General features: G+C 39.1%; 1 protein-coding gene across 3 annotated transcripts in view; it reads left to right on the top strand.

Annotated features, from left to right (window-relative positions):
• Positions 1–26735, top strand: part of Apc2 (Adenomatous polyposis coli 2) — a 29481-nt gene extending 2746 nt beyond the window's left edge. For all 3 annotated transcript variants that reach the window (XM_070105649.1, XM_036358568.2, XM_014232496.3), the window contains exons 2-6: positions 13666–17838; positions 17907–18600; positions 18787–18943; positions 19033–21917; positions 22132–26735. In XM_070105649.1, coding sequence (XP_069961750.1) covers positions 13812–17838; positions 17907–18600; positions 18787–18943; positions 19033–21917; positions 22132–23731 — 9363 coding nt within the window. In that variant the 5' untranslated portion in view covers positions 13666–13811 and the 3' untranslated portion in view covers positions 23732–26735. The remainder of the gene's footprint in view (positions 1–13665; positions 17839–17906; positions 18601–18786; positions 18944–19032; positions 21918–22131) is intronic.
• The last annotated feature ends 570 nt before the right edge of the window (positions 26736–27305 follow it).

Genomic DNA, 27305 nt, shown 5'->3' with positions numbered 1-27305 from the left:
CGTCCAGACAGCAGAATACAGAAGAGCATACTTGCATTGTCGATTCCAAAACGATTGTGGATTTTGCATACACACATACACTTATGTATGCACGTACTTTTATGTAAATGTTCAAATGATTTTTATGAAGACGTTTTTACTTGCTTATAGTTTTGCTGCGTAGCTTAGTGTTTTTGTAAATTAATTTCGCACAAGTGTCACATAGGACTTAGTTATTTAATTGGCGACAGTTGCTATTTTGGGTCTGCTTCAGCGTGGCGGCGTCTTGAATGCTATATGTTATGATTAGATTGTGTATTTCTGTTCTATGTACATATGTATAAATACCATATTTAAAAATTGTATAAGGAAAAGGAAAAGCAATGAGGCCCAAACCTGTAAGTAAAGGCGGGACAACACGAATATATAAAATATGATAAAAAAAATAAACAAAACTGTTATTTTTTTGGGTGAAATAAAAGATGAGATGATTTAGAAGGATTTCAGCTTAACAAAAGCTCACACCGAACGTGAATTAAAAAAGAAAATACGTTATATTCGGTTGCACCGAAGCTAAAATACCGCTCACAAATACAAACGACTCCATACAAGAACTTGATTCCGATCGTTTAGTTTGTATGACAGTTATATGTTATAGTGAGCTGATCCAAACGATTTCTTTGAAGATTGCATCATTATCTTAGGCAATAATACACGCAAAATTTTATGAATATATGTACATATGTATATCCTCAAATGAGGGAGTTTTCCATACAGGCACTTGATTCCGTTCGTTCAATTTGTATGGCAGTTATATGCCAAAGTGGTCCGATATCGGCCGTTCCGACAAATGAGTAGCTTCTTCTGCAAAAACTGAACTGCCAATTACAGATCCATATCTCAAAAACTGAGGGACTAGTTCGCATATACATATGTATATAGATGGACGGACAGCTAAATTGGACATGGCTAAATTTACGCAGTGCGTTTTGGTATGAAAAAAAAATTAAGAGTTAAAACCTCATAAACAAATTTCGTAAAACCAAGAAAATTCTTTGTGAATATACTACATAAAAAAACGTATTTACCCAAGAAATATTTCTCCTTCAAGAATTAGAATTTATTTGAAATATGTTCTGAATGTGTTTTGTGGCTTGTTTCAGATTTTGTTTGTTGAATTGAATTCATTTTCTCAAACTAAAAAAAAATCTAGACAATATTTTCATATAATAACTTCCTTGGTAACTATGTAAATTTTTTTCTACTATGTTTGAACAACAAAAATATTAACCTCATTATTTATGATATCTTCTCCAACCCAGTGATCTAACTCCAATTTCCCTATAAACCAAACCAAACGAAAAAAGTTTGCTTTCTACGCTTATAAAACCTAATTACTCACCCCTGATAAGACTTTAGCTACACTAACAACAACGGCAATAAAAATAAATGTCAATCGTCCGCAAGTATTATATATGTATATCCTCTGGCTAAAATATATATGTATTTATGTATAAAATTTCTATGTAGCCAAGTCTATAAAATAGAAAAGTAAAGTTTTCAGTCAACACAAGAAAAATGCTTAGTTCTGTTATTTTCTGAAAATAATTTCGCGTGCTTTGAAATGAGGTCATTACTTTAAATTATATACATACATACATACATACACATTATCAATATGTTATAGTTCAGCATTCGCAAATTATTAGACTCTTGGGTTCTATATACATACATACATATGTATATCATTCGTGACATCAAAGAGCCTAAATAAAGTAGATATTCCTACGATACTGCTAAAAACTTATTCATGCATGCATTCATATATTTGGTATACTGAAATGTTTTGAATTTTCGGCAAAAGTTTTGACGTCTTGGCTTGCCACAAAACTAATACTGGCATGCTCCTGTCATTCAATCTACATTTCTACATAAATTTTACGAGTTTCGATGTCTAAATACATATGTATATACTGTCGGAATCGTAAATTTGCTCTGTATCTAATTCGTATGCACACAAATAGTTCTTTTTACATATATACTTTCATACAATATTTCGCTTTGGTATACCATAATAAATAAAAATGTATGACTATGCACACACAAGCAATAATAGTAGATTCAGGTGGCTGGAGCACTTAGGACACTTTAATATTTTATTTGAATTTTATAAATTTATAAAATTGTGTACTTCAGTTAAAAATAACAAATATAATTATTTATATAATACATACTACAATATAGATTAAAAAAAAACTTTAAAACAAGAAAAATCACCGATGTATTTTTTAAGATTACTCAATAAGGAAAACAGATATTTTATGAAGGTGCTTATGTTGATTTTGATCGGTCGGTTTGAATAGTAGCTATATGGTATGATGATCCGATCTGTACAATATGTTCGGAGATTATAGTGTTTTCATGGATAATATTCTATGCCAAATTTCGTGAAGATATCTTTCAAATAAAAAAGTTTTCCATACAAGAACTGGATTCTAATCGTTCAGTTTGTATGGCAGTTATAGGCTATAGCGATCCGTTGTTGGAGGTTCCGACAAATGAGCAGCTACTACAGACAGACGGACATGGATAAATCGACTCAACTCATCATGCTGATGATTTATATATGTATATTTTATATGGTCGCCGACGTTTCCTTCTGGCTGTTACAAACGTCGTGGTATTAGAAACCCTGTTCAGGGTATAAAAAACATTTATAAAAATTGACACATGTGTTTAAGTACATATCCACGCCATAAAAAGGATTATTTTTTCATAAATTAAAATTTAAAAAGATTTTCTAAACAATTGTACCATAAAATGTTAAGCTGTATTATTTCAGAACACACATTTCCGGTATTATATAAATCTTTACTACATTTACATGCATACAGGGAATTCCTACACATCCCGATCACCCCAACCACCCACTCACACAACAGCGCATATTTACTGTATTGAGCAGCTGCGCATTTTATCAACGAATGCAGCGGAAATGCGGCATGCACGAATGTCAAGGCTAACATTTCTATGAAAAATGTTTCCAAATCGTTGCATCAATGTACAAATGTTATTTATTTCGTTGCACAAACTATCATACATACTTACAAGTGTAGGCATGCTTAGCTATTTGAAAGCTGTGAATTTATAGCGCTCCCTTTGTGCCCACACAACGGATGCCGATGCGCATACACAAATAATACACACATATGTATTTAGGTAAATGTGTGACCATATGCACGAGCTTATGACCAAGAAGACGACGCAGTTCAACTATTTTCCTCTTGAACACACACGCAAATTACCAGCGTTTTCAGCGCGTGGAGTGCAGTGACAGGTTGAACATACAAACATAAATACATACATATGCACAAATGCCTAGTTATAATGCAATGATAAATTTTTTCGCATCGTTTAAAGCCCAATGCACCCAGAAATACATGCGAATATAAGCTTATTGTATACATTTCTTTGGTCCCATGTGGGCGCACGCTAGTTGCTGGCTCTTCCAAAAAATATATTGTGCCTATACACAATATAGAGGCAATAGAAATATGAAAATATTATATAAATCAAAATTAAAATAATATACATTTTACATTTACATTTGTACAGTGATGATAATAATATTCGTGAAATATTTGCAAGGGTCGTTAAAAAAAATTATTCGTGAATACTTGTAAGAGTCGTTTGTAATGTCATTTATGAAAGCAAGAGCATTTCCTAGCTGTAATTTTGATTGTGGTTTATTTAATTATATTTGCTCCTCGCATTTGTTATTGTTGCTGATAATTTCCCACAAACTCATTTTTACTACAATGTCTTTCCATGTACCATTCGACAGCTCCATCCTGTGTTTCAGAAAACATGTGACTTTCCAGAGTTATAAGACAGTCCCTTAAGGGCAATTTTTTACGTTCATTGTTCTTGTTGTAGCGGCACAAAACACTCTGCTAATGGTTTTGATGAATGCTGCTCAGTTAGCAGTATTTAATCGTTTAAAAATCCGGATCCGTTCCGGTTTTGGTGGCTGAGATCGACTGTCCTTGCAAACATACAAAACACGTTATTCCCTCTGACTATTTCCCTTTAGTTGATTGAAGTGGCTCTTAATTCTACAAGTATAACGAACCCATTCTGCTTTTCATTAGGCAGAAATTGTATTTTCTGTGATATTTCAGCAAATATCTCTACTCAAAAACTATTCTAACAAATAAATTTAGAAACGTGTCAGTATGTTTTAAAGCGATGTCTTTGTCGAAGGGCGAAAAAAGTGAGATTATGGAACCCTGTCAGGACAGAAAAAAGGTTGACTATGGGATATCTTTTTAAAAGTATTATAAATCTGTAAAATATTGCCTATACAATACCTACAATGGTTAAAAAAAAAAATAATAAAACTTAACAAAATGGCAGACTTGGAAGAACATGTCGAATTTTGCACAAAAATTAGATGTCTTTGACCCACCCCAAGTACATTTTTCATACAATCGGAAACACTGGAAGTTTGTATGGAGTAATGTATGCAAAATAGGCAGAAAAAATATCAAATCGATCGGATGCTGCGATCAAACCAATAGGAAACGCGTTTAAAGATAAAATATGATTGAATTGAGCGTCTACACTTTAGAAAGCTGTAACTCAAAAAATATTTGAAATATTGATTTAAAACTTTAGTATATTATTTTCAAAGGTATAGACTATAAAAATATGTAAAAACCAAAATAAATAATTGTTTCGAGTTTTCACACCAGGTGTGCCTTTTATGTTAACATAGACTATTTAATGATTTGAGATCGTAGTGTCCTGTCAATATATTCAACATATAAAAACTAATATTACTTATACGATATATATATATATATTTTGCTTTTGAAATTAAATAAGAAATATTTTCTGTAATCAACATCGTCTTGATATTTTAAACTTGGTTGTATTTTTTTGCCAAGTACTGTAACCCCTCTGAAAATATCGTAAAAATTTGGAAATGGCTTTATACTTTCCCAACAACAACATAACCTTTATATATACATTTAACAAATCTATAGAGTTTTATGAATACTTTTTGTGTGGCGTCGGAACCATTGCGAAAAATTATCAACCTCAAGTAGAAGACCTAACCTAACCTAACTATTCTTACAGAGATTCTCTAACACTCTAACAGTGTTATCAGCTAGCCATTCTAAATTTGACAATCCATTATATGTATATATTAGAGAACTGAGTATTACTCCAAACTATATAAGGTAATCATAACCTCAACATCACATTGACAATATAATTTCAGGCAACTAAAATTGCATACCCATAAATTGTTAGCGTACATACAGTTTGCCAACACTGTTAATGCATATCCGTTTCAGCGAATGGAAAATTATTATGAATGAATGTTGCAGCAGGTGCATGCAACGTGAGACCACAGTTGCTGGCAATTATGAAGAAAATTACCGCCGACAGACATTCAAAATGTCAAACATGCCAAAAACAAAGCGCCACAAACAATTGTAGCAAACTAATGTTTATTGCAAATGGCAATGAATACTAGTGCATTGTTGTTGTTTTATTTAATTCGTTATCATACCCTAAACAACGTATATTAAGTTTGCCACAAAGTTTATAACACCCCGAAGGCAACGTCGGCCTATATTAAATATACATATAAATGATCAGCGTGACAAGCTGAGTCGATTTAACTGTGTCCATCTGTATATGTGTACGTGAACTAGTCCCTCAGTTTTTCGGATATCGATCCTACGCCCTTTTCTTCCTAAGAAGCTGCACATTTGTCGGAACCGGAAATTTGGCAAGAATCATTTTCCAAGGTCACGTTACAATCTTTGAAGAAAGTGTATAGATCGGACAACTATAGCATATAGCTGTCATACAAATTGACCGATTAAAATGGCATAAGTATGGAAGTTTGGAAAAGTTTTCATTTAATATGAGATATCTTTCGAAATTTGGTATGGATTTGGCATAAATTATTGTCCAACGATACAGTCTCTGAAGAAATTTCACAGATCGAACCACTATAGCATATACATACATACATATGTAGGTGCCATTTAAGCTGAATAATCAAAATCTATTTCTTGTATGAAAAATGTTTCATTTGTGAAGGGTATTATAGCTTTTTTATTATTATTTGTCCACTACTGTCATAATAATTTTGGCTCATCGTCTTCTGTAAAGCTAATTTTTGTTTTTGTGCTTTGGGACGGAAGTGGCTGTAAAAACCACAGCAATGCGAACGTCGACGGCGTGGCCGCCAGTCATGCACTGGAAACTCCTTCATCAGCGACTTTCTAATAGTGACGGCTGCGATTATTGTTTCAGTTGCAGTCAATGTTGTTGTTGTTGTTATTACTATTATGCTAGATACAATAAAATATTGTGATAGTCAACATGTGGCAATAAAGATGTATGCTTGCTGATTTTGCCTTGTTGTAGTTGTTGATACCTGCTGATATTGATATCGCGCGTGGCTCGCCTCTATTTGCAGTTGTTTCAGACATATAAGTATGTATAAGTTGATTTGCCAACTTTTGGTGGATTCATTCAGAGCGGATTGCATGCAGTAAATTAGCAGCAAAAGCAACAAAAATGAACAACAACTATTTTAAAGTTTTTGTTGTATTAGCAGAATTGCGGATTCATTCTGTTATGCTTGTAATTTATGTATGTATGTGATTACACATATTTGTTGTTGTATTCTTGTATAAACAGCAGCGGTAGTAGCAGCACCTTTCGTTTATTACACACTAGAAGCATATCAAATATGAACACAATGCGCATGCACCACACATTATCGCACCTCGTCCAATAGCACATACGCATACATACACACATATATGTACACATACACACCAACACTGTGGCAGTTGGCAGCATTGCAACCGCTAGATCGCGCCAAATCCAATCGCATCGCTGCACAGCGCTTTTCCATTGCTCATATACATATACCTGTATGTATGTTTGTATTCGCATTTAACGGTTTTGCTGCAAATACTTACATTCACCGCACAATCGCCGCGTGGCAGCAACAGCAGCAATAGCACAGCATCGGCAGCGGCGTGTGCGCTACATTTTCAATCACTACTCGAGACCATTTCAGTTCTCCGGCAATAATTCAAAGTGCCTGCGCCGAGCAATGAGCGCTGAAGAATCGAAAAATCATACACAAATATTGAAAATTATGAAAACTCACATATGTGTGTGCGTGTGTGTAGTGCAATATAAGTGAAGTGCCAAGTGTCATTAGTGGAAGCTCACAATTCGTAAATGGATTAAATTTTCGTTTTACACCAATTTTATTTTGTTCTGCCTCGCACACAAACAAACACACATATGCATACATATATATGTACATATGTATATGGCGCGTCGTGTCAAATGAAAACTTTATGTAAATTCGCTGCTGTGTGTTACAACAATTCCAAAGACGTTTCAATGTTAAATTAAAATCAGAATTTTCGTCAGTGGGCGCTGTGCTTAAACTTGTGCAGTGCATTTGTTGTGATGACATCGTGCGATATAGATATGCCTATATATGGTACTTATATGTATAATATATATAATATATATATATATATATATATATTAAATCTACATATATATATTAAATCTATCTATATATTAAATCTACATTTAAAAATTTTTGTCCAAAAATCATTAAAATATACTGATTTGTGACAATTTGAATATAAATACAACAACAATAATATTCTACAATTTATTGAAGCGAGCTTTTATTCAAACGTATGTGTTTTCGAAAACTTGTGGCAAAGTATTGTATTGAAATCTAACTAAAATATTATAAATAATTAATAATAGTATGGATTTTATATAAAACTATGTAAGTGTGAGGTAATAAATTATTTATACATGCTAACATATGTATATACATATTAAAGCAAAAAAATATTTTTGTAAATTAAAAATAAAGTGCTTGTAGCCAAAAAAACACGCTTTTTAACCCTAAGAAAGACACAATTTTAGAACGATGTACATATGTACATAAATAATATAAACAAGTAAGGAAGGGCTAAATTCGGATGTAACCGAACATTTTATACTCTCGCAAAGTCAAATGGTATACTCGTTTGAGATTTCTTTGTGGATTGACTGATATTTTCGGTAGAAGGTCAACTATAGGCACTGGGGTCCACATATTTAGTACTTAGGGGCTTGAACAGTTTTGGTTCGATTTAGACAATTTTTGGTCACAAGGTGGCATACTTTAATCGAATTCACGCAAAGTTTTAGCCCGATATAATCATTGTTGCTTGATATGCATAGTGGAAAGTGAAAGAATCAGATGGAATTAAAAATGGTGTTATATGAGAAGTAGGCGTGGTTGTAGTCCGATTTCGCCCATTTTCGCACTATGACATAGAAACATGAAGAGAACGTTATGCACCGAATTTGGTTGAAATTGGTTAAGCAGATCTCAAGATATGGGTTTTCACCTAAAAGTGGGCTGTGCCACGCCCACTGTCTAATTTTGAACGCGGTTCCTATAAAGTCATCTCATACCATCCCAGAGATAAAATTTAATGTCTCTGGCGTGTTTAGTGCTTGATTTATCGCGCTTTTAGTAGTTTTTAACAGTACCGTTATGGGGCGGAGTGGGCGGAGTTGCCGCCCGATTTTAACTATTTTCACACCGTCAATAGAAGTGCTAAAAACATTTGCTTCCAGTGAATTTTGCTATTATAGCATTAGCGGTTTAGGAGATATGCACATTAAACCTATTAGAGGCGGGACCACGCCCACTTTTTAACTGCAGATACCCCTCCCTAATATGATCCTGTGTACCAAATAACAGTCCTGTATCTTATTGCGGAGCTTAGTTATGGCAATTTATTTGTTTTTGATTAATGGCGTTTTTCGGGCGTGGCAGTATTCCGATTACGCCCATCTGCAATACCAACCGTCTCACGGTACCAAGAAACATGTCTACCAAGTTTCATAAAGATATCTCAATTTTTACTCAAGTTACAGCTTGCACGGACGGACGGACAGACAGTCACCCGGATTTCAACTCGTCTCTTCATCCTGATCATTTATATACATATAACCCTATATCAAACTCAATTAGTTTTAGGTGATACAAACAACCGTTAGGTGAACAAAACTATTATACTCTGTAGCGAGAGTATAAAAACAAGAAAAAACGTTAACTTCGGTTGCGCCGAAGCTATAATACCCTTCACAAATACAAAGACCCCTTACAAGAACTTGATTCCGAACATTCAATTTGTATGGCAGCTACATGATATAGTGATCTGATCTGACAAATTTCTGTGGAAATCGTGCCTAATTTCGTGACGATACCTAGTCAAATAAAAAAATTTTCCATACAAGCACTTGATTCCGATTGTTCAGTTTGTATGACAGCTATATGCTATAGTGGTCCGATATCGGCCGTTCCGACAAATGAGCAGCTTCTTTGTTAGAAAAGGACAGGTGCAAAATTTCAGATCGATAGCATAAAAACTGAGGGACTAGTTTGTATATATACAGACAGACGGACAGACAGACAGACGGACATGGCTAAATCAACTCAGCTGATCATTTATGTATACATTTTATAGGGTCTCCGACGTTTCCTTCTGGGTGTTACAAACTTCGTGGCAAACTTAATATACCCTGTTCAGGGTATAAAAATAAGTTGTTAAATGTTGTCTACATATCGGCACGCCTTTTAAAAATCGCGTTGAATAAGTCAAAATTAATTTATATATTTCATAAGGGCAAAACAGCAACTTTGATTTGGCCACAACGGTTTTTAAAATTTGTTACATTTAGTTTTTTACTATTTTTAATGCTATGCTTATATGCTTATGTTATGAAAACTCAATTTTACTCGAGAATTTTTAGCTAGCAATAATACATATATGCTTAAATAACTTTCGAAATAATATGTTTCTCACTTAGTAGCTGAAAAAATATCAGAATTTGCTCCATACTCTTAACACATTTCTGCGCCTGTGTAAATGATCGCTTCTCATATAGAGCTTGCAACATTTCCCTCCACACATATCCACAATAACAGTGTGGGTCGAGAAATTCAATATATGTTTTGTAAGCAAACCAAAGTAAAGACAACAGTCAGAACAATAAAATATGTTTTTATGCTTAAATTTAGTTTTGAGTGATACTCGTATATGATTGCACAGTCACTACAAGAAGTGTTCATTATATTTTATAAATAAGTTTTCTTCTTTTATATATGTACCCGCGTATGCACGCATACTTCAAATCTTCTATCTGTGCTCAGCAAACAAACAATAAACTATTGAGATTGACGTGATCCGATAAGTGGTCGTGAAACACTTGAGAATCCAGTTCGGCATTCTTCAGCGAAATGAAGAAGTCATTGACGTTTCTTCGCTTTAATGAGTGCCAACTATTCATAATTACATGCCGAACAACAAAAACAGCAGCAAAGTGTAGAAATTTGTGTCAAACAAATTATTGTTTCGCTTTTATTTTACAACATTTACAACAAATTAAAATATGAAATGTGTTGTCTGTGGCAATCCAGCTTTGTTGATTTAATTTGTGAGTTTTTTTTTATTTGAAATTTACATTTTGTTTTTGTACAAGTAATTTTAGAGTTTTCACCTTTTTATGGTTTTTATTTCGTTAACATTTCACTTTCGCTCTTTTGCTTTTGTTGCATGTTTTTTACACTTTTACATACTTGCATATGTATATACAAACATTTTTCGCTTAGAAAAGTTTTTTAGCCAAACAAAAGTGATTAAAATTGACTTGGCATTTACTTGTATATTCTTTGAGATCTGAAGCCCGAGGCATCTTATGAATATTCTAATTATCTTGCTGTCTATGATTGAAGTGTTTTTTTTTAATTAAAGCTATATGAAATGTGCGAAAATTATCAATTTAGCCGTTTAATCAGAGAGAAAAGAGATGTTCAATCAAAATAAATCAGACACGTAATGTAGAGGGAGAGGAATTGATATTTCAGTTCCTATTTCCAATATAACTTCGTGCAGTTTATGTTATAAGACAGTCATCTAATTTCGGCAGTCTCACCTCTTGGACAGCTTTCTCTTACTTCAAGCCGTGACCCAACGCTTTACATGTTTAGATTATGGCTATTCGAACTATGAATTAAGATACAGAAGGATCCGACGGCTCCTGAATGTTTTTAGAATGTTTCTGCGACTTTTGCTCGGACAAAGGTGGACATCGCATAAGATAAAACAATAAACTACCGCTATAGAAGAGTCATGTCGTCCGATTGAATGCAGACTCTCCTTGGTTGATTATTTTCTTGCTTTAAATGTTGCCAAGATAATAAAGAAATGAAAATCTGGAATCACCCCTAAGGAGATTCGACAAAAAATTACTACTATAGATTAAATCAAGATAAGATTTCTAAGTTTAATAAATCTTTAGCTAACTCGATATGTTTCGCTAACTCCCAAAATCTACGTGTATAAATTTTAATATTGAACAATTGGTTGGTATGATAAATACTTGTGGTTATAAGTGACGCAATTTAGATTTTTTTTGTTCTCAGACCTTAAAAACTTAGTGCTGGTAAAAAAAAATTTAGAGGCCATGGAGAGGTCATCGCTTTGACTGAAGCCTCATTTAAAGCAAGTAGCTCTTCTACTACAAAAAATAATATCGAAAAGTTTTAAGTTGGCTATAATCGGTGTGTTGCCTTTGATAAAAACTATAAGACACAATAAAATCGAGTTTTAATAAAAAGAAAGGTAATAAACTTTGTCGGCTACTGGCTATACCAAAGGCTAATCCAAGCATCAGATAATATTATAAAGAGGTAGTGGTATGGTAACGAACGTATAGGTAAACTTCATAGAGAAGCTTCAATATGCTCATTCCAGTACAATTTTAAGGAAATCACGTTGTTTTAAAGATTCATCATAAGTCACATTATTTATATGTTAGGCCAAAAATCAAAGATATGTGAGACAGAAACAATTCCACCCTCGTATTACTACATGCCTCGACTACAAATTGTTTATAAAAGGTATAAATAAAGTAGAATATTAGTTCATTACTCAAATAAGTTTGACTACACATTACTAATTCCGACCATAGTCTATTCTACATATCGCAACTCTATCGAATGTAGTCTAGGCATCTGAAAAGCATAAAATGTATTTAATAGTTAAACCTCTGTAATATTTGTATTTATTTATAGCTTTATGTCTTTGCCTTGATGATCGATCTTCTATAGCACCCTACGTGTGTGTAAGTCCTCTTTAACGACGCGTTTATGAGCGATGAAGTGATTAGAATTATGTGTTGTTATTTTTCAAAATTGGGAAGTCTTCAAGAGGATTTTGAAACAAAACCTATAATTATTTTTTCGTGCTGGGTAGACAAGTAAAGTAAAGGGTTTTCAATTGCGTGAGCTTGGTGTTGGTATACTGTATCTTCAATCAAGTTGGAGAAAATTACTGTTTCATTCCTCCAAAACCGTTATCCCAAAAAATAACCTTGGAAAATATGGTTCTTTAACCAATTTATAAATTATTTTATAAAAACGTAACAAGTTTTTTCTCTATTTTGCCTGCGTGTGGCACTTATGATCCGTACTTATTGTAAAAACAGATTAATGAGACATAATCGTTAAAAACCAAAGCACCAAAGAACGACAAATCCCGATTTTTCTGTATAACTGATGCTTTCTGCGTTGGAAACTGAGAGGATCCGCAAATATTTGCAGTACGGTTATTCTCAGCCGAAATACAGTGAGTTTTTAAATAAAAACTTGCACTTAAACCCCACTATCCATTATCTCAGACGTTTCAGCATCAGTTGTCTACTTCAGGTCGATATAATTAAATTATGGTTCGAAAGCTCGTATGAAAGTTATTTTGGAAATGAAAAACATATATTGGTCGATAAGGTGTCGTCTTAAAAAATGTAGGACCATTCCGTTGTAAATAAGTCGTGGGGAAATTACAGTCCTAATCGACTTGTTATGTCAAACCTTCTGAAAGTTCTACGAGTTTAAAAAACCGATGCCGAACGACTATCGACTGAGATCGAAAACAAGTCCAACGGAGTGGAGGATCCATCAAAACAGACGTCGTAAAATCTCCTATAACTCTCAAGATTTCGGCCAAAAATCTGTCGACTTTCATCTACTATCGACTGGGATCAAAAAAAGGTACAACGTAGTGGAGAAGTTATCACAACAAGCGTTTTAAAAAACTGCTATATCTCTCACAAGTTCGTTTAAGAACATATCCTCTTTCATCTACTATAGACTGGGATCGAAAAAAGGTTCAGAGGAGTCGAGGGGTCATCACAACAGATGTCTTAAAGACGTCTGTATCTCTTAAAAGTTCGGCCAAAAAACTGTTCTCTTTCATCTACAGCTCGCCCTGATTGTGTGGCCCTTTGATACGGTTCTTTTAAACTATATGATTTCTTCTAGTCTTTGTGAGTGAATGACTAATGCAAGTGAGCAAGCATAGCTGTATGTTGCAGCGTAGTGCTCTAATATTTTTATACATGCTCGAGGCACATTCAATTGAAATGAGTCTTCACTAAAAAAAAAAAAGATCAATTGCAAAAGGAGCAATAAATGAACGTGTGAACTCATTTAAAAATAGCCGCAACACTAACATATAAACAAACTCGTTCTAATGTCGCTCTTTGTTTGCATTGCAGTTGCCGTTGCAACGTCGGTGGATATGGAAGATTAGACCGAATTGTGCAGCTAACGCTCAAGACGCGTGCTTGTACGTTTGCCTCTATCTCTATTTTTTATTGTTTCTTCAACGAAATACGACTGAAATTGTTAGAAGCGCGTAAAAATGTTTTCATCAGCGGCCTCGGCACACACGCATCGTGGCAATAAGCGAGAGGCCAAATTGAATGCTACAACCGATTTGGATGATGACGAAGACGACAACAGCATCATTGATGACACCGATGTGGATGTAGCCGTCGACGTGGACGTCAACGAGGTGCCCACACAAAAGCCACATTTTCTAGACGATGCCATGCCGCCACCCGAAATGGTTGCTGACTTCGAACGCGTGCTAAGTTTTGGCGCAAAAATCGATGGCACACATGCGACAGCCGTACCTAGCAGCGGTGAGCAATTGAAAATGGATAAAAAGTATGAGCGCGACGGTGAAATTAGTGACTATGAGTTGGCCGCAAGTGGCTATACAAAGAAAGAGTTCACACAGGACGATAACACGTTGAATCTGCCAAGTGGCATTGGCAAGAGCACATTTTCGAAACCAAAGCATTTTCTCGATGAGAATCCCATACCACCAGACTACATGTTGCTGGCGACCGCTGCCGACCATGACTTGCGGCGCGAGCACCGCAGTCTAGACCGGAATTTTGAGCGGCAAGAGGAACAAGAGTCCGCACTCATTGCCGGTCAATTGATGAAGAGCAGCAGCAGTAGTGGCGGTGGTGGCCGCAAGAGTTCACTGGATCGCGGCGGTTATGGCGGCGGCGGAGGTCACAGTAATGGCAGTCACAGCGGCAGCATGTCGAGTTCGCGCACTTCACGTGAGCGCAACAAGGAGCTTACTTCCTCGTACACATTGTCACGTTTTCTACACAGCGCCGAAACACCGTCACCACCGCCGGCGCTGCAGCGCAGCATACCGAAAGGCGGCGCTTGGGCGAGCAGCAGTGGCAGCGGCAGTTGCAGCTTTGACAGACTTTATGGCAGCTTGCCAATGGCAAATGCCAGTGGCGGCGGCACAAGTGGTATTGGCGACAGCAGCTGCGCGCTAGGGGTCGATGACATTATCGATGTCGACCGGCTGGGTCCGAAGGTGGAGTGTGTATACTCGCTGCTTTCGATGTTGGGCTCCAATGACCCGTCGGAGATGTCAAAGAAGTTTCTTGAATTGTCGCGCACACCAGAAACATGCAGTGCGCTGCGACGTGCCGGCTGTGTACCGCTTCTAGTGCAAATGATGCACTCCGATGGCGATGATAGTGTGCGAAAGTGCGCCAGCATGGCGCTACACAACGTTGTGCACAGTCATATGGACGAGAAGACTGCAAGACGTGAGGCGAAAGTGTTGCGTTTGCTCGAACAGATATTGGATTATTGTAATTTCTTGAAGACGCTGCTGCAGAGCGGTGGCGAAGCGATTGCCGATGACTCCGAACGGCATCCGCTGGCGGCGATATCATCATTGATGAAGGTGAGCTTCGACGAGGAGCATCGTCATGCTATGTGCGAGTTGGGTGCACTGCAGGCAATACCGAATTTAGTACATTTGGATCACGCTGTGCACGGACCAAAACCGGAGGATCAGTGTTGCAATTCCTTGCGACGTTACGCACTGATGGCGCTTACAAATCTCACATTCGGCGATGAACATAACAAGGCCTACTTGTGCAGTCAGAAAATATTCATGGAGGCTTTGGTGGCACAACTAGACTCGGCACCGGACGATTTGCTGCAGGTAACTGCCAGCGTATTGCGTAATCTGTCTTGGCGCGCCGATAGCAATATGAAAGCGGTGCTAAATGAGATTGGCACGGTGACGGCATTGGCGCGCGCCGCTATGAAAAATAAAAGTGAGAACACACTCAAGGCGATATTGTCGGCGTTATGGAATCTGTCTGCGCATTGCAGCACCAATAAAGCGGAGTTCTGTGCGGTAGATGGCGCACTCGCCTTTCTCGTCGACATGCTCACCTATGAGGGACCTAGTAAAACATTGAAGATTATCGAAAATGCCGGTGGCATACTACGTAACGTCTCTAGTCACATCGCAGTGCGCGAACACTATCGACAAATACTACGCGAGCGCAATTGTCTCTCGATACTGCTACAGCAGCTGAAATCCGAGAGCTTAACGGTGGTGAGCAACTCTTGCGGCACACTGTGGAATCTATCGGCGCGCTGCCCGGAGGATCAGAAATTTCTTTGGGATAACGGTGCAGTTCCGATGCTCCGTTCGCTTATACACTCCAAGCACGCCATGATCTCAGAAGGCAGCGCCTCGGCGCTCAAGAATTTACTCAATTTCCGACCGGCAGTGCAGAGTCAAAATCAGCTAGATCCAATCGCTCGTTCGATGGGTCTCCGCAAGCTTCCGACGTTGAACGCGCGCAAACAAAAAGCGTTGCAACAAGAGCTCGGCGGCAAACAGCATGCTGAGACCTGTGACAATTTGGACATCAGTGGAAATGGTGGCATAGCAAAAGAAAGTGGTCAACTGCTACAACACACCACTTTAAATGTCGTAATGCAGGCTCATCGTCAACGTTATGCCGCCGCAGCGGGTAGTGCTGTACCGCCCGGCACTTCGGTGCGACTCACACGCTCCGCCATGTTAACCAAAAGTGAAAGTCGTGACTCAGTTTTCTCTGCGAAATCAGATACTGCTTACGAGAATTTAATGCGCTCCCATTCGGCCTCAGATGCCAATCGGAAAAAGCTACCATACACCGCAGCTGCGGCAGTGGCAGTTTACTCACTGGAAAACGATGCAGAGCCCACAGATGTGGAACAGCCAATCGATTACTCGGCCAAATATTGCGAAAAAGATGCAAAAACGCCGAACGAATGCACAACAGAGTCGCCAGCGGGCTGCAGTAACAACAACAATGTCACATATCAGGAAACTGACTTGGATCAGCCGACAGACTTCAGCTTGCGCTATGCCGAGCATCAAATTGAAACAGAATTGGAGGTGTTACCCTCTGAACGGGCGAGCCGCAGCAGCAATGTTACTAAAAGAAGTGGAGCTGCCGCAGACGACACGGCAGCACCGACTCGCGCACAGACAGCAGTGAATGATGGCAGCGAAATACTGCTTATACTTGAGGATACCGTTAAATGTTACCAAACGGAGGATACACCTTACGTCATATCCAATGCAGCTTCAGTTACGGACTTACGTCAAGCGGTCGTTAAATCTGAAAGCACCGGAACAGCAGAGACTGCAAAACCCGCAGAGAAGCCGAAGAAATACCAAAGAGTACAACAGATGCACAACAATGCCGGCGTACATGGCAACGCCGCATATGGCTCGGGCTCCTACACACCCGAAAAGCCGATCAACTATTGCGAAGAGGGCACGCCCGGGTATTTCAGCCGTTACGAGTCGCTCAGCAGCCTGGATGAATCGCCGCCAACACAACAAACGCAGAACAAAGAGGCGAAAGTTACACAAACTAAAATCGCCAGCAACAACTCAGCCAAGAAAAGTAGCAGTGAGCTCGATGCTGATTTAAATGCTCACACACCTTTGACGCATGTCGATGTGCCTGTGGTGCAAAGTAGTGGCAATGCCACCACAATGAATTCGGCGCAAGAGACGCCGCTAATGTTTTCGCGTCACAGCTCAATGGATTCGCTGGTGGGGGAAGGTGAAGATGAGATTGGTGTTTGCGATGACAAGAGTTCGGTGGTTAGTGACTTCAGCCGTCTGGCCAGCGGCGTCATTTCACCATCGGAAATTCCTGACTCACCTACACAGAGCATGCCCCAATCGCCACGACGTCACAGCAACGCCGGACAAGTGAACAACAGCGGTGGGAGTGGCATGGGTGCCTTTCTACAGGGTGTTTCGCCGAGGGCTGCGCCACGTGGCTCCGCTGTGGGCATTGCTAGCGCTGGTGCTGGCATTGGGCTGCGCGGTAATGCTGCTATGGGCGAGGAAATTAAACGACCGCTACGTAGCGTCTTCGAAGATGATCTGAGTACTTTCAATGTTGAGAATACGCCGGCGCAATTCTCATGCCGCACCAGCCTGAGCAACCTGAGTATACTGGATGATGAAAACAGCCTACCACCATCGAGACAACCCATTGAGGTCGAAAACCACACACAGCCCGCTATCGTATCCGAAGGTTTGTTCAAGTTGATTAAAATATCTCGTATTAGAACGCATATAACTTTCATATATTATTTACCACAGGTGAGGAAGAGGAGTCGACCAACAACATTGACGACATTCTGCTCGCTAATTGCATTAATATGGGCATGAATCGCACAACCATAACAGCTGCCGCTTCTAAGAAATCAATAGCACGTGCAGCACGCAGTCAAGCCGGTGCAGACACACAGTTACCCGCCGATGAGCCGAAACATTACTATACCGAAGATACACCAGCGTTGCTCTCGAAGGTTGGGAGCAATACAAATTTATCAGCTATATCCATCTGTTCCAGCAATAATATGGATGAATTGAAGGTACTGCAAGCGCCGCCCACAACTAGCGGTATAGCAGATAACCGGCACTCACTTACTTTGTCCGATGACGTGTCATCAAATGCCTCGGAGAGTGGTACGACGGGTCAATCATTCGATTTGTTGCAGCAATGCATTGAAGTCGGTATGAAAAAACCGAATACACAAACGAAGACACACTCAAATCACACCACTGCAACGCAACAGCGACCGATGCATCCAGCACCGACGGCCGATCCTATAGCCATGTTTAGACGTGGTGGCAACGTATTGCCGCCATATTTGTCAGTCTCCGATGAAATGAGTAAATATTTGGTGGAGGACTCACCTTGCAATTTCTCTGTGGCCTCGGGTCTGTCGAATCTGACTGTGGGCTCCAGTTTAGTGGGACCCGCTGTGACGCTAAAGAGCAGCAAAGCGAGGTGAGTTAGTAATGTTGCATAATAATTAAGTTTTTTCCGCAACAACAACAACCCAACTGTCGCAGGTATAGTCCGAATTTAGTCTTCCTTTACTAAATGTTTAATATTTCAAGCATTGTTGCGCATAATACATTTCCTTAGATTATCAAAAAAGGCTTTCATAATTTTCCGATTCTTTAACTCCAGCGCTGAAAACTCTCCGAACATGCCTGCGACTGCAGAGGCTCCGCCGGCAACATCTGTGGCGCCAGACGCGGGTGCGCGCATGGAACAAAAATGGCAGGACGATTCGCTTAGTTCGCTGTCCATCGACTCTGAAGACGATACGAACTTGTTAAGTCAGGTGAGCAATGAATTAAATGCATATCCAGTTTAGCCAAAATTATAATAAAACTTTGAATGCTATTTTCTTACTTTTGCTCCCCGTCACAGGCTATTGCCGCTGGTTGCAATAGACCCAAATCGAATCTTGGTTTTAGTAGCACATCGTCTACCAACAACAATAACAACAACAATCGCAACAAGCGCATATCACTATCCGCTTCACAGCCCATACCCATCAATGCGGCCACCTCGTCATCCTCTTTAAATTCGAGTGCCACAGCACGACACTACCAACGACAGCAACAAAAGCACACAACCGACCGCAGTGCCGGTCACACTTCCAGCACAACACACCGTTATCAAAATGGCAATGACTCGTACAGTTCGGTGGATTCAAGTGACTCCAATGATAACCAAGCCAAATCACTCTTTGAGCTGTGCATACGCACCGGAATGCATAAGCCTACACGTGAAGTTGGCAACCATCGCCGTCAGCATCTAATGAATAATCGACGCGGTGGCAGCAGCACCACGCAATCGAATCCAAATTTGAAACAATTCGATTCGTTGCCGCTGCAATTGCATCCGCAAACGAAAGCAACGCCATTGCCGACCAATACGTCCACAGCATTACCGGCCACAACCACAACGGTTAATCGCCATTTACGCGAACGCGAACGCAAAGACGAAAAATTACTGCTGGAATGCATCAACACCGGCATTTCGAAGAAGATCGGCAGCAACGCTGGCAGTGGTGCCGGCAGCGCCAGTCTGGGAGGTAGTGCTGCTGCTGCTGTGTCTGCTGGCAGATACGCTGTCGACAATAGCGCACATACAATGTCTATGCCAATATTTAATACGGGCGATGGCAGTCACAGCACTGGGACCGGGTCAAAAAACGTGCTGGCTACGTCTGCAGCTGCACGGGCGCTGTGTCACCCACACGTGGCTACTTTATCCTCAAATGTGCACAGCACAGCAGCTCCAGACGTAACAAAGACGAACTACACCGGCTACAACAGCAATTGCACCACCATCAGCAACAACACCAACAGCAACAACGACATCAACAACACGTGCAGCAGCGTGATTTGTTGGGAAGTGAGGGACACCAACAGCGTCGACATCATAGACGCAGTAAAAAATCCAGCGATGGCCACCACCATCACAGCACTCAACGACGTAAATCTTCCAAATCACGCGAACGCAAGAACCGAACAGATAACGAACAATACTGGGTATAAGCAAGAGCATGAGCTGGAACCAGACGAATTAAATAGTCCATCTACTTCGCTGGACAACACTACGACCAGCGACGATTCGAATGAGTCGTTCATTATAGAAACCACAGTCTCGTTGGAGATGCGTCAATCGCGTACCTCACCGCCACTTACCACATCGCAAAAACACAAGGATCCCGATTTAATGTTAAAGTCCGTGGAGCGGCTAACGTTAGAGTTCGTCTCTTCAGCCGAACAACTACGCACCAACGCCACCAATGTGGCTGCGGAATGCAATGCCGTTGAACAACAGCGTGCGACATCTGTTGGCACGAGTTTATCCATAGGCGGCAACTCGAACTCCAACAACACGTGGAACGAGGACACTTGTCCCAATGATGATGTCTCGTTTCCCAGCGTCAGCGTCACAGCGCCTGTTGTTGCTTCATTATATTATGACGATGAAGACGATGATGATGACGCAGATCAGGCAACCGAGGCGGACCACAAGGATTTGCATGATTTTGCCGAAATTACACCAATAAATGAGGAACAACCGCAACCGTCGCTGTTGTTGCTTGAGCGCGCTGAAACCGCTACACAACCCAGTTCATTGGAAACGGAAACCGAAACCGATACTTTAGTGAATGAAGGTCGCAGCCTAGATATACCATGCTATAATGCAACGCAAGAGTCGACCGCCAGTAGCGGCATAAACTTCCAGCTAGGCGGTGCTGTACAATCAGCTGCGCTTTCTCTAGGTGGCCATCATATGTTGTATGGCAGTAACAGCAATGCGGCTGCCGCAGCAGCACAAGCCGCCGCCGCTGCTGCTGCTGCAATGACAAACTCCACTATCATTGCCATTGAAGCGCGCGCCTTAGCTGAAAATCTACAGCATGGCGGCAGTGTAAGTGCAGACGATGATGAAAGCATCGATTTGACATTTAGCATCAACAGTTTGGATTTGGAGAACATACGTCCACCTTCGGGTATGGAGTCGCTCAACATGTCTGGCTACTACCAGCAGGAGTCACAGTCGAATACATACCATTCGCTTGGTGTGTTGCAACGTCGTAGCGGTAGCACGCCGCAGAGTCCACAAATGATGTTGCGCTCACCGAAGTTTCCTCGTAAGTCACTACCGCATGGTTTGGTGGCGAAACGCGCACTGGGCCAGCTGCCCGCACACCTTAGCGGCAGCGCGGAAAGCGTAAATTCCAGTTGTAATATGTTGGAGAACATCAAGCCGCCATCGCTAATGGACGAACTGTTGGATTCCATGATAAGTGTGGCAAGCATACAATCGGAGGTGGCAGACGGCGAATGCAGCTTGGCTACTACTCTATCGGCTGCCTCGAATTATGAGACAGCGGCGGGTGGACAAATGGAGTGTGCGGACTATGATGATAATACCGTTACTCTGCAAAGTTGCTGCGAAACCATACCACACGATATGGATGCAGAAGAAAATTCTTTCCATAGTGGCGCCGGCAGTACACCACTGCCAACAGATGATTATGAATTCAGTTCTGCCGAGTCGACGCCACAAAAGTCGGCTGCTTCACCAACGCCGTCGAATGGTGAAAAACGCACATTGACGCCTAAACAGAAACGTAAAGTGGCCAAGGATCGCTATCGCACCTACACAATATCCTCCAATGCGGCAGTGAGTGAGGAGGAACGCCGGCGTTTAGAATTTAATGAGGCACAAATGGCAGACGAGACGTTGCAAATCGAAATCATCGAAACGGAGGGTACGACTAACGGCAGGTGAGTTTTTAACACGTAATGCCAGGAATCTTTTTACACCCTTTAATAAGTTCAACTTTGAAACTTGAGTCTTCAAGTAAATTCCTTTTTTAATTAAAAAACAATGTTGCCTACATTTAGGCGTCTTTATAAATTAGCGCTGATAATTCACTTTTTTTGTATCTAAATTTTTAATGTTACGGAACTACTTTTTAATGTTACGGAACTACTGCAGCTCCAGCAGTCGGCGACGTGCAGATGCCGAACGTTATCGAACACAAACAATTGTCTATACAACTGAAACCACAACAACAACGACAACCACAATCACAAGCAATGAACTGGAAGCGCAAGAGATCAACGCAAGCGCGGATGAATCGGCCGGACCGTATTCTTTGACGTCCACAGACGATTGCCCTTCGGAAAGTATGTCTTCGCTACGTGAATTGACACAAAAGTTCAAATTCATAAATATGCCCATTCGTACATCGAAATCCGCACCAGAAGCAGAAGCTACCGAGGTGAGAGGAGCTCCCGATGGTGGTGACTGCTTGACCAGCATGGAATGCGATCAAAATTCCGACACAGAATCACGTCATGAACAACAAGTAGCATACAATAATATTAAATGCTATAATGACCAAAGTGAAGAAGAAGAAGCATCCGCGGAGAGTGAATCGGAGAATTCATCTGTAGTGAAGACACCAGCACGTGCGCGTATTGCCAAACCCATAGAGCTACCCGACATACAATCAGTCGCCATTGCCGCTGATGAGCAGGCAAAAATTGTGCGCGGCCGCAAAAAGCCCGCCTACATCTCACCCTACAGCATACAATACCAGCGTACCATATCGCCGCAGACACGTGTCGCTACCAATAAAACGCTGACGCAGCAGTCAATAGCACCAACGTCGCAGACAAAGACGACCAGTTCGCGCTTGGCGTCACCGAAAAAAGCGCAGACACAAGGAAACGCTGACGCAAAAACTAACGCGACAGCGCCACCTCCACTGGAACGGCAGGGTACCTTTGTACAGGAGGAGCCAACAATTGCAACATGTCAGGTTCCGGTTGTTGTGTCGGCAGTCAAAGTAGCGGGTGCAGCAAAGTCAGCCACAACTGCGGGTGGTAGCCCACAGCGTTCTTCGAAATTACCAACAAAACGCGCAACCGCCTCGGTCGCCTCTAAAACCAACACAGCGCTCATACAGCCAGCTACTACCCGTAAAATACCGATTGCAACAAAATCCAACTCTCCCAAACATCGTAAAGTCACCGCCACCATCGGCGCGGCTACAAGCGCCGGCATGCCACAGCGTTCGAACAGCAATGCGGCCATACGTGTGACCAGCAGCGCGGCACGCATTACGCGCGTATCTGCGACAACGCCGCCAACGCGCAGCAACTCGAACTTAAACAGTCGCGATACCGCGGCAACGGTGGCGGCGAATGCAACAAAAAGCGCGGCAGCGAAAATCAATCAAGCGCAAAGCCGCATCGCCAATATTTGGAAACGCGTAAACGATGTTAAAAGCAAGCAGCAGGAACCATATAAAGCGCCGCGCGTTAATATCGCACGTGGCTCAGCGGCAGTGGTGAGTAAGTTGAAGTCACAGCAAACGAAGTCGTCGCCCGCGCTGAATGCGCCAAAAACAATAACAATTTTGGCAGCGCGCACGGCTGCGTCACAGCAGCAGAAACAAACGCTGATACGTAGCTCGACATTTGATAACACGCCGAATGGCGGCGTCGGCGCTCTGCAAAATGTGCCGCCGAAAGTGGCAGTCAAAGCCGGTAGTGGAATGTCAGTTGCGCAGCGCGGCGGCAGAAAATAAGTAAACACGTAAGCTTTTGCGTGAAAGTGCAATTAAACGCAATATCAAAAAGCAAAAAGTTAAATTGCGCGTCGCCGTTGAGAGTCATCTTAAGGAAAAATATTTGAGCGACGCGGCGTCATAAATGTATTGCGCTGCGAATTGCGTTTTACTTATCCCAAATGCAATCTCACAATAACCACAGCCCTCATTGGAACGACTTTTAGCAAATCAATCAAATCAGTTAGTCAAAACTAAGCACTTAAGCGCATTTAAGTATCTCTTTAAGTTAGTATCTAATCAAAGTAGTGAAGTAAATATATAGAAAAAGGACCAAAAGCAAAAAAACACGCTGAGAAAAGTTAACGAAATGTACGGCAATGTTATCACACTAAACACAATTCGCTTGGGGGCGATTCATTTAACTGCATTGTAGGCCAAATTACAAAATAGTTTAGAAAATACGAAGAAAGGGACAGCGCCGCGCGATAAATGCGCGCAAAAGTAGTCAAATATGTACAGTATATATACATATGTATATCTATGTAAGCATACATGAAATGCTTGCGTAAGCATGGAATTTTGATTAGCGATAACAGTAAACGTTCGTTACATGCAACGCATATAAATGTGCATGCACTTTGGCTATCGAGCACTTGTAAGCTTTCACGTAACTGTACATGCCAGAAGAAAGTATAGCAAGAAACTGCGTTCTAAATACATATGTAATGAAACATTTCTTTAAATATACATTGATTTTATTACTAATATGTGTAATACAAGTTTGCGTCAAACAAAAAAACACTTACAGTCTTGTCAACACTCGTTTTAATCTAGCTGTGTGTGTGAGTGTGCCTAACAGCCGGCTGATAAGCAAAAGTTTAGAACACTCTCCATTAGTGAACGATAGTTAATTATCGCTAAGTTAATGATTCACTATAAATTAAAACGCCAAAATTCAATTACTTCCGTAATAGCAAACGTGTCTTCGTTTACTTCGGAGTTTAGGGAAAAGTTTTTATCCACACTCGATAACAAAAATATGCTTTTTGTGCTTATCAATATGATTAGAAATACATTTATGTGTGAGTAAGGCTGATGTACTACCTAGTATACCGTGCTTTAATGTATTAGACAGCAATGGCGCTTTGCTGAGTAGAAATAACGGAAATTGTGGAATTTTTGAATTCAATGCTTGGTTTCAACGTTTAATTTCACATGTTATCAGACATAAAAATTGAAATAGATTTAATTTTTCTTACTAAATTGTGTTTTTTTCAATTTTTAATCTGATAAATTTCCAAATTCATGTGTTAAACCGATTAAAGGTCTTACAGTCACAGTTCTGCTTCACTACAGAAGCGCTTGATTTCTAATTATTTTTTATTAAAATGCTTAGAAATCGAGTGTTCAAAGTTCATGTTTCCTTACATCTGCTTTGGTTGTATTTCAATTGAATTCAGTAAGGGCTAACGTGTTTGCTTTTGAAAAATTAAACAGGATTTTAATGATTTATTAGTGTAAACTTACATAAATTAATTGAAATACTTTTAATTTTTTATAAATTCCTTAAAATCAATTTCGATGCTTGTACTCAGCAAAGCAGCTTTGAATTAAAATCAAATTAATTGTCTTAGTGTTTTTAAAATATTTTGGCTCGTTCATTTCTTACTTAGTTTTAGCTTAACTGTTACTCGTGTGCATACTACAGGCCACTGTTTAACATTGATTTATTGTTGTACAACAGAAACATACAAAAACAAAATATATATATATAAAATATTCTGCAGAAATTTGGTGCACAATTAGTGGATTTTTCAATTGTTGTATGTGAGCTACACGCAAAAACATTTTTTTTTAATTGCAAAAATTCTTAAAATCAACTTAGCCGCGCTGAAAAAAATATGTTTGCTAATTATAGTTTGTAATAGATAAATAAATAAAAGATATTGCAAAAAAAAGTTTATTTAAGTTACAAACTTTTATTTATTTATTTAAATTTAAATGTTTTATTTAATTAATTATTACAAATATGCTTGCTATCATTTTTTTCTCATTTGTATAACTCATTTAAATAACTTTTCTTTCGAAAAACTATTAGAAAAAATTGAGTTCTACTTTTCATCACCCTTTGAAATTCACTAATTGTGCATTAACAAATTCTTCGACTGCAGTCAAATTATTACTACTTTACCTATACCTACAAACATATATATTTACTTTGCTGCTAGTTAGCGTGCTTAATAAATAACTATAAGTGTAAACGAATTTTTCGTACAAACCAAATATTAATATTTAATTTTCGAAAAAAAATCGTAACTTTAGCATTAAGCCAATATAGTCTTCTGCTTAATTTAAATTGCTGTTAATTTTAAAGACTTGAATTTTTATACTTAATTACATACATACAAATATGCGCGTCTTCTAAGTTTATTGCAATAACTACATACATACATAAATATATACAAAAATGTAAGTTTGAATAGTTGTGCGTTCATATTTTCCTTATAAGCGTCTTTTTTATTTGTAACTCTACAACACTGAGAATATTTATAAGATTTCTCGCCACCATATGTTTTTTGTTTTTTGTGTTAAACACTCAATTTATTTAATGTTTAAACACTTCACACACCACTCGAACGCATCTTTCTAAATTATTTCTATGAAATTCGAGTTAGAGCGTTGCGTTCGAGCGTCACAAGCTTAGAAAAAAAACTACATGCTGGCAGCAGAAACTCCTTTATTTACAATTTGTTGCATAAAATGTGTAAGCCGCGCAAAAAATCAGGTACTTCGATTCTTAGGCAAATAAAGAATGCGAATTTACTTCATTTTTTGCAAAAATCAAACGATAAATTATATATTATTTATTCATATAAACAAAACGTTACGCAGTACAGAAGCGCTTGAACTTTTAACGATTTGTATAAGCAGTCTTACTTTTAATTATTATTGCTGCAAATCATTAAAGGCGCATTAAATTAATCATAACATTTAAAATAAATAATTTCAACGAACTATTCAACTGCCGTTTTATTCATTTTAATAGCAATTATATTATTATTTTTTTTTTTTAAAGAAAAATGTTTCCACCAAAAGGTAAAAAATTAAATTTTTCAAAACCAAATATTAAAAAAAATTAAAAAAAAAAATATTAAAAATTAAATTTGAGCTACTGTTCGCAGTTAGACCAACTTAGGTCTTTTTAATTTTTCTATATATACATACATACATAACTGTTTGTTAAAAAAATTATAACCATGAAAAATATACAAATACAAACGTGTAGACCAAGCTAATACAGTATAGCGTACAGTATAAACAAGTAAAGTTTTTAAGTAATAAGAATGTTCCTTCAATTCCAATTAAAATTCTTACATACAAACATATAACATATAAATACAGTTAATACAACTTACTAAATACCTAGCAGTAATATTTCGATAATAAAATGTTGAGCAAATAAAAAAACTAAATTATAGTACATACATATATATACACAACACCTGTAATAAAAGTGCTTAATAAAATACACGAAAACCTGGTTTTATTTTCGTAAAGAAAAGTGCATTTCCTTAGCAATAAATTTTCCTGC

This window comes from Bactrocera oleae, chromosome 2 (genome assembly GCF_042242935.1).
Source record: "Bactrocera oleae isolate idBacOlea1 chromosome 2, idBacOlea1, whole genome shotgun sequence".
NCBI classification, from domain to species: domain Eukaryota; kingdom Metazoa; phylum Arthropoda; class Insecta; order Diptera; family Tephritidae; genus Bactrocera; species Bactrocera oleae.
This window is presented reverse-complemented; position numbering and strand designations above follow the sequence as displayed.